Consider the following 19,802-nt stretch of genomic DNA (forward strand, 5'->3'; position numbering starts at 1 on the left):
CCGCTGAAACACGAGGATTTGATGTGGTCAACTTTTGATAATATTAACATGTATTTAAAATAAAAATTAAAAACCATAGATGTTTTTAAATATTATAGTATAATTATACATTTGTGTAAAAAACGCAGTGTTATTCAAAGACTAAAAATATTTTAATTTTTTGATTGACGAATGAAAATGGATAATGGATTATGGTTCAAAAAATGCTGCTGGGCGCTGGCGCTGCCGCCCCTAAATTCCAAAAAAATTTGCCGCCCGGGGCGATGATACCCCCTCGTCCCCCTAAATACGTCCCCTGTGTAACAATATATCAATAAAACATGTGACATATAATAAATTAAAATGAAGTCGGTTGGGTACCTTGTTTATGAATCAATATTGCACTGTTTTACTTCAAAAATAATTGATAGCTATAAAATATTTAGATTATCATATTATGTTCATTATTTTTACAATGGTTAGTAAAATTTTTTTAAAAATCATTTGTTGTTTTGGTCTTTGAAGTTTGAATAATTATTTTAAATACCTATATTAATGAAAGAGTGTGACTAGTGTGAGTGTGGCCAACATTTTTATTTATTAAAACTATTGCAAATATACTCGTACCTCGATGACATTTTTTAGTTAAATTTATTTTTTAATTATTAATCATAAACTTTCGATGAATGGAATGTACTTATTGTTCTGTACTAAACTACAAAATGTTATTTATTCATAGATTTATCAATAGTTAATACCCTAAAATTTATTGGCAAATGGAAATTATGATTTATGAATTTAACTGTATAAGAATTTAAACTAAGTACATTTCACTCTTATTTTTGAAATTTTTATCGAATAATATAATTAGCTTTTGTATTTTAATAGGTTTAGAATAACAACTAATTATTAAGTAACATTTATTCATTGTTTGTTACATAGAATTTTTTGATTAGTTTATTTTTTTTAAACTTAAAAGATTATTTAACTCTTGTAAACTTCTTATAATACTATTTACTTGACTATACAAAACAGTGGCAGATCTAGGATTTTTTTATAGGCGGGTGCTATATATTTTGTTAATAATAATAGTCCTAAAGTACTTACTATGTAAAATTTGGGGGAAAAAAATTAATAATTTGGTACTTAAACATAATTAAGCAATATAAAAATTATAAACAATTTAACATATTTTATTATTTTTAAATTGGCGAATTATTAGTAATTTTTAATAAAATTACGCGAAACGGGAGGTGCTTCAGCTCCCAAGCCCCCCTCTAAATCCGCCACTGATACAAAATATTATTCTTTTCAGTTACTTTTACAAAAAATATTAATATCTATTTACTTCGCTTCCTAATTCAGATTTAAATTCAATGGCACGTCCAAATATAAGTTAGGTGTATAGTTATAGCTAGACTACAGTGGTGGTATGTATACTTGGTCAAGGCCAACTCAGTTTTCTTGCTACTTTTTATAAAAAAAAAATGCGTTTCTAAAACAATAAATACGTTATGATGGAATCTTAAAAATAATAAAGTATATTTAGTGACAATAAAATTATGGTATTAGATACACACTATTATTATATACTATCATATTATTAAACAACAAAATATGACTAAAAATTGAAGTGTTTCTTATTTATTGTTTTTGTAGGTTTTAGATATATTAATGTAATCTTCATATGTAAGGAAATATTAATTTTATAAAAAAAACATGTTTTATAAAGTTATTTGTGTTAAATTTAAAATTTAGAAAATTGAAGCTATAACAATATTAAAAAATACAATACAATCCTGATAATGATTTGAAAAAAATTAGAACTTCAATATAGGAGATCATTGGAGCTAGATAATGAGAGAAGGTTGGTTAATACCAAATACTAATACTTTTTACTATATAAGATTCTTTATCAATAGTTTTAAGTAATATACTCGTACAGTTGTATCTTTTTATTAAATATTATATCAGAATTCAGAATGATTCGGGAATATAAAAATTGGAACTGTTGAATTCTAATATCTAAACAAAAATTGCACATAATAAACATTATCTTAAACGACTTAATACTATTGTATTAATACCATATCGTGTTGAGTTTGAATTTATAGATTATACTTTTTGTTTTAGTTATAAATTATAATATTAGTATGTAATTTTAATATGTTGATAGTCTAAAATGTACACAAACTTAGAGCAGATTAAAAGTTACGAAATTAAGAATGTAGGAGATTTCAAAACAATGCATGTTATTTTATAAACTTTGTTTCCCTAAATTCAAATCTGAAAGTTTTAATTTAAAAACATTTACTTTGTACTTTTTGATATATTGGAAGTTGGGGCCATAAGTTTTGAGAATGTTTAGTATTTGATTCATTTTTTGTTTGGAAATATTTCTCTGAGCAGTTCATGGTTTATGCAATTTCCGGGTTTATTATGAGTTGTATAACATAAATATATTTATATGCTCATGTTTTCTATCTATGATCTATCGTTATACCTCATATTTTATATTTATCGTTGTGTTAATGTATACATTAATATATTAATATGTTGTATAGTTATTCTTTATATTTTATTTAAAATTGTAATTATTTTATATTGTCAAGTCAAACAATATTTTTTTACTCAAGTATTATTTTTAAATGCTTACACACCAGCCAATAAAATATTTAAATATGTATAGTTTTATAATTTAACGAAGGAATTAAAAATGAAAAATAAAAATCGTATAGTCGTTGCAAAATCTTTTAGACTTTTTTTTTTGGAATAACAAGGAAACGTCGTTTATTTTTTTCACTTTAGGACGTGAAAGTAAAAGGGACTTAAGAGATGCATTTGATACATTACTATAATTGATTGAAAAAAATTATAATAATTTTGAATATTTAACGAACGAACGTTGTGAATTATTATTAAGTTAATTCCTTCGTCAAAAATATATCAGCAGTATTAGCAGCAGCATTAGTGGCGGCGGCGGTAGTGGCGATTGCATGCGCGGGCTGGGTGGGGCAGCGGGGTTGACGTTCGCGTAACAAAACAAGTAAGCGTCGGTTGGCGTGGTAGGGACGGGGTCGGCGGAACTTTATATCCCATCCGGGGCGGTGGCGGCGTGGCGCTTCGGAGCTTTTCATCAGTGTTTCGCCGACGATTTGGCCGCACTGCGCGCACGTTGCCCACCGTATAGTCACGCCCCGGTCTGCACTGACCCTTGGCACCGGCGCTTGTGCGTGAGCGTACGCGATTCCGACTCCTCGTCGCGCGCGGCGTGTGTCCCCCGTGATAGTAGTGCTCATTATCCGCTCAAGCATTGTTCGTCGTGTCCCGCCACCGCCGCCGTCGTCGCGTACTTATAATAATATAAATATTACTGTTAACGTCATTGTCGTCGTTGTCGTTTTTGCCGATTCCGATCTCGCGACGAATAGAAATAACTGGGTATACGGTTCGCGGTCGCACGAAATTGCGAAATAATTTTTTAATAATATTTTGTAGCCAGGTACCTACCTCTATTAATGATAATAATTGTGTGAATTGTGATTGTTCGTTCTACCGGTTTATTGTTGTTTTTCTGGTGAGTGAATTTTTAGTGTTATCATACCGTGGTTTTACTCTTATCGTCCGATTAAAGAGAAGAAAAAAAGGGTTGCTGTACGAAAATCCGCGTCATGATGCCAGTGGTGGTTACTGTAGTGGTCGCGACGATCACTACCACCACGGTCTTGCCGGACGGGCGGTTCTTCTCTTGGTCGATGTTGACATGTTGACGACGGTGGACTCTTCTTACTCATGTTGCTCCAGCAGGGACAAGGTGCGCTCGGCCAGAAGAACACGTCACATCTCCTACAGTCCGTACAGAATAGGCTGATACCGGGATGGAGCGTGCACCTGGCCAACGATAATAGACTCTTCTATTGCAAGTGAGTGATACATCCGTATAAATCCTATGATATCATTACATTAGTAAGTCTCAACCGTTTATTAACGAATGTAACATTAATAGCACCTAGTAGGTATACGATTTACGACGGTTCGTATAATTGTTTTCGATTTTTGGCCGACTTTAAATCGTTCATTACGAATTTAAATTTATCGGCGAATACATAAACGAATATTATGATAAATTCAGATGTATATGAAACAATTGCTGACCCCTAAATGTAAGACCAGGATTTGCATATTTAATGGTTAGTTTTGTTTTGCATTTTACTGTAGATAGATTCTCTAAAAGCCTTATATTGTTAAAAATAAATAAATGCGATGAAAGTGTAGGGAAGACTGTCAACAAAATCTTTGCAGATTATTTACAAAAATTATATATTTACTAAACTCTTATATAGGTAGTATTAATATACAGTAGCAATGTAAACTTATGATAACGTTTTGTTATGATTATACATTTTTGAGTAAAACTGTTAAAATTTAAAACAACTCACACATTACAGTTTTGAATTTATTTCCCGTAAAGTACACTCTCCATATAATAGTTAATAATTTTAAATAGTATCGGACGAAACATTTGGTAATATTGTTATTTGATTTATCTATTTACTGTCTTTTTATATAGGCATTTGGTAGTTAAAATTAAACATAAATTATTTACTTGTATTTTTATAATGGTTAACAAAAAAATGTGATTCTCGCATTCCATAAAGGTATAAGTAATTGGTTATACTTGTATTTTAATCAACATTTTCAACATTATTAAAATTAAAGTTTTTGGATAAAATTATTTATAATTATAATTATAGTTATTTTTTAGAAAAAAAAAATAAGTTTCCTCATAGGTAGTGAAATTCTACATGTATTTTAAGATTTATACAGTTCAGTAACTGACTAACGCTTATTAGAATTTGTTTAAAAATTTAAGATATATTATATCATTTAAAATTTATTGAGTAATTTTAAAGCACTAGAATTTAATTATATACATTTTCAAGTTTAAAATTTATATAATATATTAAATACATAAGCTTTCATAATGCTTTGACATTATTTATGGATTCTTTAACAATAGTTTAATTTAATAAATTATTTTATAATGTTGTAAGTCTAGAAACATATAAAAAAATTCATTTTTCTATACAATTAGGTATTATTCCGTTGATTAATATTTTGCACATAATATAAACTGATTATTTTTATTACACTGTATTTGGTCATTGGTAGTTATCAATAGGTTCCTACGGTATTTAAATTTTAGTCACGAATTAAAGTAATATTTTAATTCTACCAATTATCATATAATACATATATTATACAAGATTACTTAACTATTCCCTTGGGTGGTTTGGCCAGCAAATTATTCAACACGAATTACACATTAAGATATAAACTTTGTAACCACAATATTCATATTCTATACCGTTCGGCTATAGCACATGTCCGTCGGCATTATTAAAAATGGGCAAAATACATTTGGATCTACTGGGAAATATTACAGTATACTGACATTTTTTTATCTGTTTAAAGCAATTATTTACATAAGAAAATTAAAGTCTTTTTTATAAAATTGTTAATTCATCATATTTTATTGTTTGTTATTTTTTTATAGGTAAAAAAATAATAATAATAATAATAATCTATGTATTAAATAGTAATGTTACGTGGTATTTAGGCGTAATAAAATATTAACGCCAATAATCACCAAATTATTTAATTAAAATTAATATAAAAAAAGCCATATCACAGTCGGTGTTACTACATCAAATTATATTTTATTATATGGTAGACATATGTATTGGTACTTACATGCATTATCTTAAAAATAAAGGCTTTTGTCTTTCCTTCTGCCGAATTCGTACCCTACCTAATTATTTGTTGACCACAACAAAATATAACAACGCTGCAAATCTAATATACGTTATCTATATTTAGGATAAATATTAGTATTGTCAAAACCAGTGGGGATGTATTACTGTGTTATATTCATTTGTTTAATTTTGATTTATTTGGAAATTTAATTTAAAAGTGTTTTGTTCACATAGTTATCTATTACTCTGACTTTAATTGATTATGATTAAAATATTGCCTACATACGGCGGCGTCAAGTATGTAATATAGGTACTATGAAGATCTATAATAATAATTGTATTGATGTTGTTGAAGTACTCTGTATTATTTGTAGTCTTAGACTAATAAATGTAAGGTTATTTAATATAATTATGGGTGTCTGATTACTGTTTTGAATATTTCTATAAATTTATTAGATTTTTTTTTCTAGATTGTGTAAGAAGAATATTTTTTGATTAAATTTGATCTCTGATAATACTTGAAAACATATTTCACTTTATAAAAAAATGATACGTAAGTATTTTCTGGATCTATCCTGTGGTTTTTAGCGACCTATTATAGAATGGACTGGTGCGTTCAGAAAGTTTCCACTGAAAAATTTATCCGTGATATCCAATGTAGTTCTAAATTTGCATAGTAAATAGGTTACTGTGATATTTTCTGTTGCTTAATCCACAAAAACGGTCGTCACGGTTGGTTTTTTTAAACTTTTTTCAACGTCTATCTTCACCGTTCAATTCTCAATAAAGTTTTTATTCGTTTTCGTGTTCACAAATGTGTATTGATTTAGTACTGTACAGTGGTAAAACTATTTCATGTTAGTTGTGCAATATGATTAATTTCCAGCATACATAGCGATACATAGCGATCTGTTATACACAATAATTTATTAATTATAACCAACCGCTTTCCCGATTATGTATTATACGGACATAATATTATAATGTTCTACAGTGGTGAAATGAGTCTTGATTTTCTCCAGTCCTATCCGACAATGATAACTATCAATGGCATAGCCATCCATTTCCTGAGGAAGGTCAAGTTGTTCTTGTTTTTTTTATATACATATATAATAATAATAGTGTTTAAGTTCAATTTTTACGAAATTTATCAAAATTATAAAAATACGAACTTAAGTTATTTTGTAGTTAAAAATTCATATCATTTTTAATTTTAACATTAAAAATTTAAAACTTAATTCAAGTTTTTCCATAAGTTTTGGACTAGAATAAATAAAAATATTTAGCGTTAACGTAAAGCCATAGAATATCACTCACTATGTTTTTATTAAGACGACATTGAATGAAAACGTACGTAATATAATGATTCTTGTTATTTTGATGTATTTCAATCGTAGAAATTTGAAACATTTAATTATTACTTAAATTTTAATTTTTTTAAGTGTTTCCAACAATTTTTATATTTAATTAAAAAGTTTGAGATGTTAATAGAAGATTCTACGTTTTTTTTATAAAAATATCAAAAATATAAATACATAATTTCTTTTTATAGAAAATGTAAGTTCATTTAAAAAAAAATTGCATATCTGAAAAATAAATAATTTTTTTATTTATAAATTTTGTTGAAATTCAAAAAATATTTTTGGTAGGAACCTAGCACTGTTTGCTACTACGTATAATGTATTCGCTTGTATTTGCTACACAAAATTACATTTTCAAAGTATATTTAGATTAGTTTTTAGCTAAATAATATGTTACAAACAGAGCCGTGCTACAGGGGGGGGGGAGGCAAAGGTGCCTGTGCCCTGGGTGCAAATTTTAAGGTGGCGCCAAAAAGTTAGGTTAGTTAATGGATGGGGCGAATATTTTTAATTTTGCTCAAATTACGACGGCTTTGGCTACAAATCTATATTCTCATCGCTTTGTGGTATTTCGGTATTGACTTATAAATCAATTTAATAAAAATAATGTTGACATGTTTTTGTAAAAAATTAGTTCATGATATAGTATGAATTATTTAAAATTACTTACATAGCAGTATAAAATATCCTTTGAAATCTGGGCGTTTTCCATCACTATGACACTATATACCTAGTTTAATGATTAATCATTGGATTCAAATTTAAGCATTTATCATTACAGTGACTTTCCAATGATAACAACAAAGTTCATCAGATACGTATTATTAAACTGAAGTGAACTTTATTACTTGTTTAAAAAAAAATTATTATCCCTGTTCATTAAAGATGTTCCAAATCTTTCATATAAATGTTTTCATATACAGTGTATATATGAATACCATTACATTTTTCTTTAGGTTCATAAAACAACCTTACTGTAATAAAATGATGTTATGTTTGCTTTTAAACAATTTTATAGTTTTGTTTATTCATGATAAATATTATCGATACTAAATGTATAATGATGAGTGATGATGTATAAATATGGTGTAAAGATAAATTATAAGGACCAAGTGATTATTGTGTAGGCGGACAGTTTTTGATTGTTTTGCTTTTGACACAGACATAAACTTGATTTATTCTAATAGGTTATACCAGCACACAACCACTATATTTACTATAATATCTATAATTATTAGGAGTACTAGGAGTTAAATGTAATTTTTTGTTTATTTTTGTGAGTTTAATGTTTTAAACTTTTAACTCTTTAAAAATACACATATAAATTATTCAATTAGTATGTACAAATTGTGTTCATAATATATTGGATATTGGAATATTATTTTTTCAGTTATTATTTCAAACATATTACTTATTTGATTAATAATTTTAGAAATGTTTATTTTTTAATTACTATTGGCCATTGAGTCTAAGATACAAATATAATGGAATTGTTATGCGTGAGATTACCTACATAAAATTAAAGTTATTGTGATACATTTTGAAATCATACTTTACTATTGTATTCAAAACTTATTCATTATCTAATATAATATATACATTACATTACATAAAATAAATTGAGTTAAATAAATTTTTTATTCTATAAAAGTAGAATGTCAATGAAAAATTGATCTTCAACTGTCCGGACATTCATTTCGTTTTAATGAATCTCTACGTTTTTACTTTTTTTTTTTTTATTGAAACTTTGAATTATAGTCTTGTCCGTAATAATCATTTGTCATGTCTACCGACTTTTCAGTGATTAATAAAACCACCAACTGTGAGACCCATTCTATTTATTTCAACAGGAGCGTATATATGAGACATATAACCATATTACAAAAAAAAATAGATCATGATCTTATTGATTTTCTAAAAAATGACTTGCGTAAGTAGGAAAACTGAATAGTACATTTTATAGTATCGTAAATAAAACTTATTGAATTTTAAACACATAATCGTATTTTTACGAGGTAACTTATATTTAAACTCAATTATTAATAAAATATGTTATTTAATATTTTAATTATACGATAAATATATCAATTGATACTGAATGAGAGTACTATTCATTTGTTTTTGTATAGGGTTACTTTACTGTTATATGTTTTTAATCTTTAATATTTTTATTTTTAGTTTATGAATCTATTTTCTATGTATTTAATAATATTATAAACTATTACAATACTATTACTATTACAATAATCTAATAATTTTTTTTTAATGTTTTTGTTGTATTAACTCATGTTGGTTCTATGGTGTAAATTGTGAACACTTTACATCCTGCTTGTAATCTGTATTTATTTATGCTACTGTCTACAACATAAGGTTAGGTAACGTAAATTAATTTTTTCTGTAAATGTGAATGTTAAGTTTTGGTTAATTTTATTATACTGGCATATAATTTACATGTCAAAACTATGGTTTCTACTTATATTAAGTACTAATGATATTATACGAGTATGTATAACTAGGTATAAGTACACACGTATAAATGTATAATGCATTAAAATATTAGGTACATAAATGCTGTTAGTAAAAATGAAAATAACATAGTTAACTGTTAAGCATTTTAAATTAGAATAAGATAGGTTTTTATTTAATTAAGGTAATATAAAAGTTTTTCATATTGTAGGTATTGTGGTTGCGAATTATCTACTGAATGGATTTTATATAAAAAAATATTTCTATGATTTATTTTGATCATTCCCATTCTAGCATCTAAATTCTACAAACGATTCCATTATAAACTACATAATCATTTAAACCCTTTCATATCAAATTTATTCTTTCTTGACCTACCTGGTACAACTCGCTGACTGAAAAGAAAAAGGATTCAGAGATCTCTTAACTTAATTATTATTTATACTCAAATATATATTTATAAAAAAATAAATTCTCAAACTAAGATTCCAGACAATTTATTAATGTTATTATTACTTATGTACATATATTTATAGAGTGATATCAATGGATATTTTCATGTTATCTACATGAAATTTTTTTCTCTTTTCTTGAAAAATTTTCATGGCACTTTTAACATAATAATAACTAAGAAATTCTATAAAATCGAATAAAATATTTACCATAATGACCTTAATATACGAGTCAATATAGTAATGTGTGTTACAAAAGAATAAATAAAATATTACATCGTATCTAAGTACAGCATAGAAAGAAAAATAAAAGTATAAATAAATCAAAAAACCTGGTAATCTGTATAAAAAAAATAATTTTTCATTAAACTTCAATATGAGTGTAAAGTTATAAAGAAATGTTTTCTAACAAAAGTTTGGGAACTAAAATCATTACTCTTTTGATGTCGAAGATAGGGAAAATTGTGTAGTTTGTGTGGCGTTAAAGTATAGTGAAAAATAAAATATTAAACTAAGATGAATGACAAAAATCAAAACATCGAGATTTAGTTTTCGTATTCTATATTCAACGTAGCATGCAACTGCAGCAAAATTCTGAGCAATATAAAATATTGGTCTTTTCATAAAGTTTTATCTTTTTTTTTCAAATGTGCACGTATATGGATACGTATAAAAACTATTATTTCTGCGCCTCGTCGTTTTGTTTCATCAATCCGCAATCGTGAAAGTAAACACCCACGTGACCACCCAGCTGTTGTATTACACGTTTATAAAACGAATGCTTGGCATTTATATTACGAAGGTGTATGTAAAAACGGAAATCGTATAATATAAATGATCGTCGAATGCAACACTTGCAAATTTGCAATAGCAGTATAATGATCAATATTATATTTAATGTATTTTTTTCTTCTGACGATCCAGTAGGTATTAAAATATTAATACTAATAACAGCGAACGAAAGGAAAAACACACACGTGTGCGCGCGTGTGTGTTGGCGGTGTTTATGTTTTAGTGGGTTGGGTGAAGGGAGGAGAGAGAGAGTGAGAGAGTGAGAAAAAAAATCTAAAAAGCGAGAGAGTTTGAGGAGACGTGTATAATAGAAACGCGGAGAGCGCGGGCGCCCATACATGGCGAACGCGGAAGTGTGCCGCAGTGTTGCGTCCGGACGAAAATCCGTCGCAAGGTGCGGCCCGTATGCGTCGTGTCTCTTTCGCCATGTTTCGACTGTTTCAAATAGTCTTTCTGTGTGTAACATTATTACATACATATTATTGTATACTACAACGCCGCGCACGTGTCAACCATATGGTTACTATATATAGATCACACGCGTGACACCGTGGCCGCCGCCGCCGCCGCTGCAGCAGCAGCATCCGACTTTTATGACATATGTATATTATATATTTATATGCGTATACGTGCGTACGTAAATTGTGTCTCGTCACTATGGCAGGATATATTGGGGACTGAAAAATCTGAAATATCCAAGAATGCCGCGCACCCTTTGCGTCCGGGGATCGGTTTCCGGTGTTATACCGGGGTAGCGGCGGTTTACAGCGGGCAAACGAGGAGCGACCATCAAAAACGTAATATGCTCGTTTCCACTGTATTTGGTATATCCACGTAGGTCGTTTCTTTTCTGTCAATTCTAGTACACGACCTAATGTTCTGGGCATACGCACATACATAATATTATACAAAATGTACGTACCTATAGATTCGTTTCTGCAGTGAAAAATGATACGAAGATACACGCACACAATATAATATAATAGTGTATATATTATCCATTTAATATTAGGTACACCTATTATTTAGAAAATGTTTAACTTACAATCAAACATTGCTCGAGATGTGACTTTTACGTATCTAAAGTCTAATATTTCAAATATATTCTGATTTGAAGGGCATAATAAAAATTCATTTAAAAAAGTAAAAACTTAAATAATTATACAAAAACTATAATTTTTTATTATAGTAAACTTATTATTATATACTTAAACTGAAATATGTTACGTGTATTCACTTATGGATCACATAATTTTATATATATATTATATTTAATAGGAACTTGAATATTCATCTTAACAAACACGATACAGTGACTTGAATATATTATATTAAAAAAAAAATAAAAAAAATAATTAATCAATAGAAAGTTTAAATTTAGTAGTTGAGTTATTTTGAAATTAGGTACCCACTAATAGATATCGAAGTGCATAATATTGTATAACAAGATATTTGTTTTCGGACGGGGCTGTTCTTATAATAATTGTTTTAAAATTATTATATTATACTATAGTGATATTAGAAAAAAAGAGACATTTTGTAGAAATGTATTTTTACAATTGAAGATATTTCGAGAAAGGGGTAGCTGTAACTCCCTACCTATAGTTGTTTAGAAAACATATCTCTAGATCTTTAAGAGTGAAAAATATACTAATTAAAAATTTTAAAATCAATTTAGTATATTATAATAATAATACAATAATTCAACTTATGGCTTGTAGTCTTGAAATTTGAACATAAGCTATACGAGTTCAATTTATGTTATTTTTGTATTTATAACTTAAAATAAAGTTTTAATTATCATTATTTTGTAGCTTTGATGAATGAATAATATACCAATGCTTCATCTTTTGTAGACTTTCGGTTAAAATTTAATTTAAATTTCAAATAGGATGTTTTCCAAAAAAACCATTGAATTGCTAAAAATTAACTAGTTTACTATGTAGGTACTCATAATAAATATTTATACTAATTGTTTATTAACAAACACTGCTATCTTATTTATAAATCATAATATTCTGCATTTTAATTTTAGTAATATTCTAGTGTAACATGATATATTATAAAATATTATTTTTAAATTGGTTTTAATATTTATTTATAATTTAAGATTTTTTTCATTTTTTATTATTTTTATTGTGATAGGAATATATATATATATTATACACAGATATTATTGTAATTTTATTAATTTTATTATACTTAAAATAATAAAGCTTTTCAACATTAATATCTTCAAACAAATTTTTATTATTCTTTGATCCTTTCATATATATTTACGAAGAAATACTTAATTGTATATTTTTATTGGTGATTCTTAGTACTGGTTACGCAATATTTACTCAATCGCTTGTACTTAACAAGTTTTTAATAAAAATGGACAACGGTAATCGGCTTTATTTATTTGTCCAATTTGTTTTTTGTGCATTTTTAAAAAATCGGAATTTTGTATTTCTTGAAGTAAATCATAGTGTTTTAAATATTTCTACTAATCTACGTCAAAGCGTTGAGATCAGAGTTTAAAAATTCTCAGAGAGAGTAAATAGATCATGTAGTGAGTTATATCATAAAATTATTGGCATTGGCGGTAGTGCTATTAATGACTATCAATTTTCTCGGAGACAAGAGATGGATCATGAATTGAACCATATCGGTTATGAATCAATAACGCTTTTTTATACAACTATATATCCCTCTAAATTATATTCGTCATTGTTTTACTATATAGCATATAGTTGATAAAAATACTTATAGAATTAAAAAAAATTGTATATACCTATTTATACTAATTATCAAGTAATGCAAATCAAGAATTTTAAATTGACTATTGTGGTCAGTGACATATTTACAACTTATTATATTTCGATGGTGTGAGGGGGGGGGTGAAAGGTGTATTATATTATATATTTATATGTATAAATATAGTTAAATTATAAAATGAAATCAAGCTTTTGTTCTTATTTGTTAAATCATCAATCGGGAGGATAGGCACCCTCGTAAATACGTCACTGATTGTACGTGTATAGTTTTGCGTATCTACTTTTCAAGTTTATGAACATAAACTAGTATCTACTATTTAGTGTACTAATTATTGTAAACTATATAGGCATATTATGTGTTACGTAAATACGTATACAATCATAAGTTATTGCATTTTGATGCGTATTGTTTAAAATGGGATTATACCTTTTTTGAAAATCGTGTCCTGTTGTCCCAAACAACTACAAACGAATCGCTTCTTAACAGGTTTTATTTCCATTATCTCTATATAATAATTTGCGTATAAAAGAAAAAATCTGTAAACGAAACAAATATAAAAAAAATTTTTACTGTTTAATATTGAAACCAAAGCTATAAAATACAGTTTTCTTGGAACGACCGTCGAATGATGATGAAAAATATTATCAGCGATAAGCATGAGACATGTTGTACCTATTAAATTGTGTAGGTAATTTATTATAAATACCAGCACGATTGCGACGTCACTTTTTCCAACAACGCATCTCGTTTACTTTGTCTACAGGCCGTTATCAACAAAATATACCTTTAAAATATAAGAATTATCAAGCAATTTTTTTTTTCATAGTTAGGTGAGCCAAAAATATTTTTCATTTTTTATTTTATAGAAGTTCATCCCACTTTACATCTTTATGTAAAAACAGTGATTATTTAAGGTTTTCCTCAAATTGAGGCATTAAATAATATATTTTTAAAATTTTTTATCAGTACAGAATGAGTTTTAAAACATTTTATGTACATTTATATTTTATTGTAAGTATTTATTTTTTGGAAAATTTTAATATTTTATATTAAATAAATATTTTTGGAATAGAAATAATATTTTAAAACCTTTTGAAATAGTTTAAAAATTCAATAAATAATTAAAATATAAATTTATTAAATTTATTAGAATTGTAAAGTCAATAAGATTTTGTAAACATATATTTTAATATTATGAATTATATTATTATCGAATAACCAAGAGAAAAAATCTCATGGGTAGAAATTCCATTATTAGTCGAACGTCGAAAGATTGTTAATAAAAATATTTTTTGCATCTTAATGCAATGTTGTAAAAGTGTAGTTGGTACTTAAGCATATTGTAGTTTAATATTCTGTGGCTTTTATTTACGTACATATCACTATAGACTATATTATAAGAAAATATCAGGTTTCTTTCCATTTCGTCAACCTTGTCGATGTACATTATGTTAGAAAGTTAAATCGCATGCAACAATTGAATTTTATAACTTGTATAAACTTTACATGTGTACTATATATATGTTATTTTTTACTCTTTATGTTTCCCTATTACAATTTTGTGTGCATTTATTGATTATTCATATAGTAGATTCTATATAAAGTATAATATATATGTCTAATTGTTCTTGTTATATTCAAAATCTCATTAGCTACTAAGAGTTTTTGAATATCAGTATAAGAATTCATATCTACGAACACGTACCACGATAAAACTGTCTTTGTTGTAGCTCACAATGATAAAGGGGGTTATAGATTGGCGGCGACGAGTGTATAATACTTAAAAGATATCGTTTTTCATTTTGAATTTTTGAGTGGGAGAAAAAAATAACATCGTATATAAATTTAATCTATGAAAGGGTTTTGAGATGAAAAATAATGTGCCTCTATCGAATATCAATTAATAATTAACATTTGAATTTTTGATTATGAAGACTCATTTCTATTTCTTCAAAATACCATTTATATGCTCTTCATTAATTTATTGAAGTAAGTACATTTAATACCATCGAGTAATTAACGATAATAATTAAAAGTGATAATATATTTTTCTCATTTATATAATAGTATGTAATAAAAAAAATCATACAATAGTATTTGTATTGTATTTCATATTTGAAATATTGTTTATTAGATTTCTTAGCAATATTAAAATATTTTATTCTTTGATATTCAACACAAACATTTTTATTAAGATAAAATCAGTTTCTAGTTAAATGTTATCATAATTTTCAATAAAACTTGTCATTATAGATAGTAGATACATGGCATAGAAGATTTACTGAATTATACTAAGACTAACACATGGAGGATAAGATCATTAATCTGGCGTAATTTCATTAGTCCTCCTACCGGTAGAGTTATAACATGTCTAAAAATGTTTTATTTTCACTTTTCATTTTATTGTAAATAGTTTAAGTTCATATTATATAATTTTTGAGTTAATTTGATCTACAAACATCTTTAATTTCCAGGACAAATATTTAATTAAGTACTGAATATAAATCTTTTGTTTTTAAAAAAATACATTTTTGTTTTATTTTTTTAACACCACTTATATTGTTATTATACGTATTGACAATACGATAAGTTGTAATTGATTAAATAAATAATAGTTATTATTATTTTTAAAGGTTTTGGAGGTTATATATTTTCTATGCTTATAATTAAACTATAAAATAAACTAATACTTAAAATATTTCAAAATATGATAGGTACCTTCTTAAAATAGTATGTATATATGTACTGTATATAGTATATATAATAATTATTATTCACTTAAAAAATTTTAATAATATGATCGTTAATCATTCTGTATTATATAAATAAAATAAATATTTTAATATGACGTAGATACATTATTAAATTACAATTATTAGGAGTCAATCAAATACACCTAATTACATTTGTGTTTCACCTGATACTTATTGAAAACATATTAGGTAATTTCTTTTATATTTTTGTTAATACTTTATACCTAGGTAAATTTTTTGGAAAAATTACGGGTGTATAAAATTAGTTTTTTTATTTATTGATTTAATTTGTGAATAATATAAAACAATATATAAACATTTTAGTTTTTATAGTTGAAATTTGATTACATTTTTGTTGTTTCAAAGACTCAAAATTACAACATTTTACACAATGTGTGTTTTTTGTGTATGTATCTAAATTATATTATAACTTAACGTAAATATTTTTGTTTTAATTTATTTAATATTTGCAATATGGTTTGTTATTTTATTTTAGTTTTATAGAAGTTTTAAATTTTATTATGATACGTCATATTTTTAAAATTATAATGAATGGTTAATAGTAATACATTTGGAGTATACAATATAATTTTCCGTATATTGTATATTCATTTGGCGAATCATTGTTCATAATTTTATTATTATTTTCAAGGCCATTTATTTTGTTAAATTTACCGTGGTTTTTCTGTTAAACGAGATAAATATGTATGCATAAAAAAAAAATAAAATGATAAAACTATTATAAACAATAAGTTGTGTAATATACTTTTAAATTATTTAAATATTATTGATATAGTATGGTGTAAACAAATAATAATGACTTAGAGTATTATTTATAACGAATGAATAGTGAATCAAAGTATATGACGTTTGAATATAATTTGTGTTATCGTAGAAATCATAATATGTAAGTACTTTAAGATAATAATTTCCATAAGTATTATAAAAATATATGAACTTACAAGGGTCATAAAAATTCCTAAAATATTATATTATTAAAAACATTTTTAAATTGTCTTTAGGTGTTTTATTATTAAAATGTGTCCACGTAATGTATGATATATTATTTATCATTAAAATTTAACACAAACAATTGTGTCTTTAGGTCATATTTTTTTTAAATTTTATAATTTTATACTTTAAAACGTATATACTATATAGCAAATTATGTAGTAGAATATTATATTAAACAATTTTTATTTTATGTATTAAGCAAACGCATAAAATAGGCGCCAAGGGTGGGCCAAGGTGAGTCATAATTTGCACGGGAAATGTCTTGCCTACCGAGGCCCTCTCATCGCCCCTTCATTTCTCAGGCACCCTTTAAAATGGTTTGGCTTTATTAAACTACTGGCCTATTCTGAAATTGTGCATAAATTATGATACCTCAACCTTCAAATACCATTAAATATTATGAGAAATAAAATTAAAAAATGTGTATTTAAATTGTTAAAATGTTGTTGTTTTATACTAATATTTAAAAATCTAATAATAATATCCAACCAATTTCAAGGTACTAATACATCACTTTACATTAATATACACGTATATTGAATATTACCTTGATTTCGGTGAGTTCAGCTCCATTAAGTCAGTGGATGTTTTTCTCTTTTGTGTCGGATTTACAATAAGTTCTTTTAAATTATTCTGTAGTATGGCCTCTTTTTAGGTCTCAGCATAATTATCTGTAGGATATGCAAGTAACAATTTGTACATTGTATGCCTACAATTATATATACTGAACTTATTGGAATGTGCCTACTTGTAGTTTTCTTAATAGTTTATTATAAATAGTATTGTAGTGTAAAATATCTTCGAGACTATCATTTTTAATAATATTAATAATAATAATAGAATACTTGATAAAGCGTTAATTTTTAAGATGTCCTAGTGTAAATAATAACTAAACAGCTGATATTGAAAAATGAGAAACAATTATTATAAATAATAAAATAAATGTTATACAATGTAATATAAGAAAATACGTTTATTATAACTCATAAAGTCATAATTATTGAAGAATAATAAAAAAGACCAGGGGGTGAATTGTACATGACGACCTTGTTGGACAATTCAACATTTATTGAAAATAGTGTAGAAGGGGGGTATAATAATTCAAACAATAAAATTATTATCTATTAATTAATAATTGTGGTGTAAACTTAATTGTGTCTCTAAATTAAATAATACTGTACATTGAATTTATGAACGTCGATGAATGAGTATTGATTTAATTATTACCTTTGATTGTTGATACAGAATAAATTTAATACTTCTTTATGTTAATAATAATTTTGATGAAAGATTAAATACAATTAAAATAATAACTAATTTTATTGTATATATAATTTACCTTATAAATGCCTAATAATATTTTTATTGAAAATTTTTTTTATAAACTACATAATTTTATGTAAAACAAAAAATTGAATTATTCATAGCATAAATTCATAAAAAATTTAAATAAATTATTTAAATGTTTTATTGTCAAATTACGAGTACTTATAAAAATATGTGAATAAAAAAATTAATGTTTTTGCTATATTTTTATTAATATGAATAATATAATGCGATATGGAAAGTTGCATGCGTTAAAACTATTGTATGAAGGACAATCCATCATTATTCCTAGTTCTAAACTGCTAATCAATAATCATGTTCCAATTTAAGTATTCGTTAGTAAATCTAGTTACACTTTTACTCTTATTTTGTAAAAGGATACAGAAACTATTTTAACCCCAATACACTTATAGCGGATATAATACTAGATATAACCTTGAATTGAGATCTAGATGCTCTAAGATTTTTTTATTCTATTTTTAACCTACATATAATAAAATATAAATTCATTATGCAATATTTAAATAATTTAATAGTAACAGATTCTCGAAAAAAATAATTTAATTTTTTTTTATAAATAATGATGTAAATTTATTGTTTTTAAATCTTATGGAACAATTAAAAAATAAATTAAACTGAATTAGTTTTTTAGATTCTGAGAGAAGCGATGAATGTATTAGGTTTTACTACTATGTTTTTTTTTTATATCAAAATGCTTCAATATTGAATGTGGTTTTTGTTAGTAAATTAAATTTAGTTGGTACTTTGTCAAAAGTTAAAAATTCCATGGTTTTCAAAAAAATATTTAATATTTTGTTGATGGGTAATTATTGTAAGGTAATTTATAAAGGAAAAACTTTAAATAACATTTTTGCCAAATATATATATTAATATTTTGTAGATATAGTATAATTTAAAAAAATATTTATTTATTTATAAACATTCAATTTTTTTTTCAGTCAAAAAGCTTGAATACTTAATATTAGGTTTCCTTAAGTTTTTCTTACAGAAATTTAATAAAATCCAAGTACACATTTTTATTTATAGGTATTTGATTTAATTTTCAAGTTTTGATAAAATTGAATATTTAAACACTAATTAATGATTTTTGTTGTAATTTAAAAAATATTAATTGTAGAGACT

General features: G+C 25.7%; 1 protein-coding gene across 1 annotated transcript in view; it reads left to right on the forward strand.

Moving 5' to 3' along the window:
- The first annotated feature begins 3,771 nt into the window (after positions 1-3,771).
- The window catches only part of LOC113553683 (FERM and PDZ domain-containing protein 4), a 92,990-nt gene continuing 76,959 nt past the window's right edge, over positions 3,772-19,802 (forward strand). Inside the window, 1 exon segment of the mRNA XM_026957150.1 lies at positions 3,772-3,902. Coding sequence (XP_026812951.1) covers positions 3,772-3,902 — 131 coding nt within the window.

The sequence above is a fragment of the Rhopalosiphum maidis genome, chromosome 2 (genome assembly GCF_003676215.2).
Source record: "Rhopalosiphum maidis isolate BTI-1 chromosome 2, ASM367621v3, whole genome shotgun sequence".
NCBI classification, from domain to species: Eukaryota; Metazoa; Arthropoda; class Insecta; order Hemiptera; family Aphididae; genus Rhopalosiphum; species Rhopalosiphum maidis.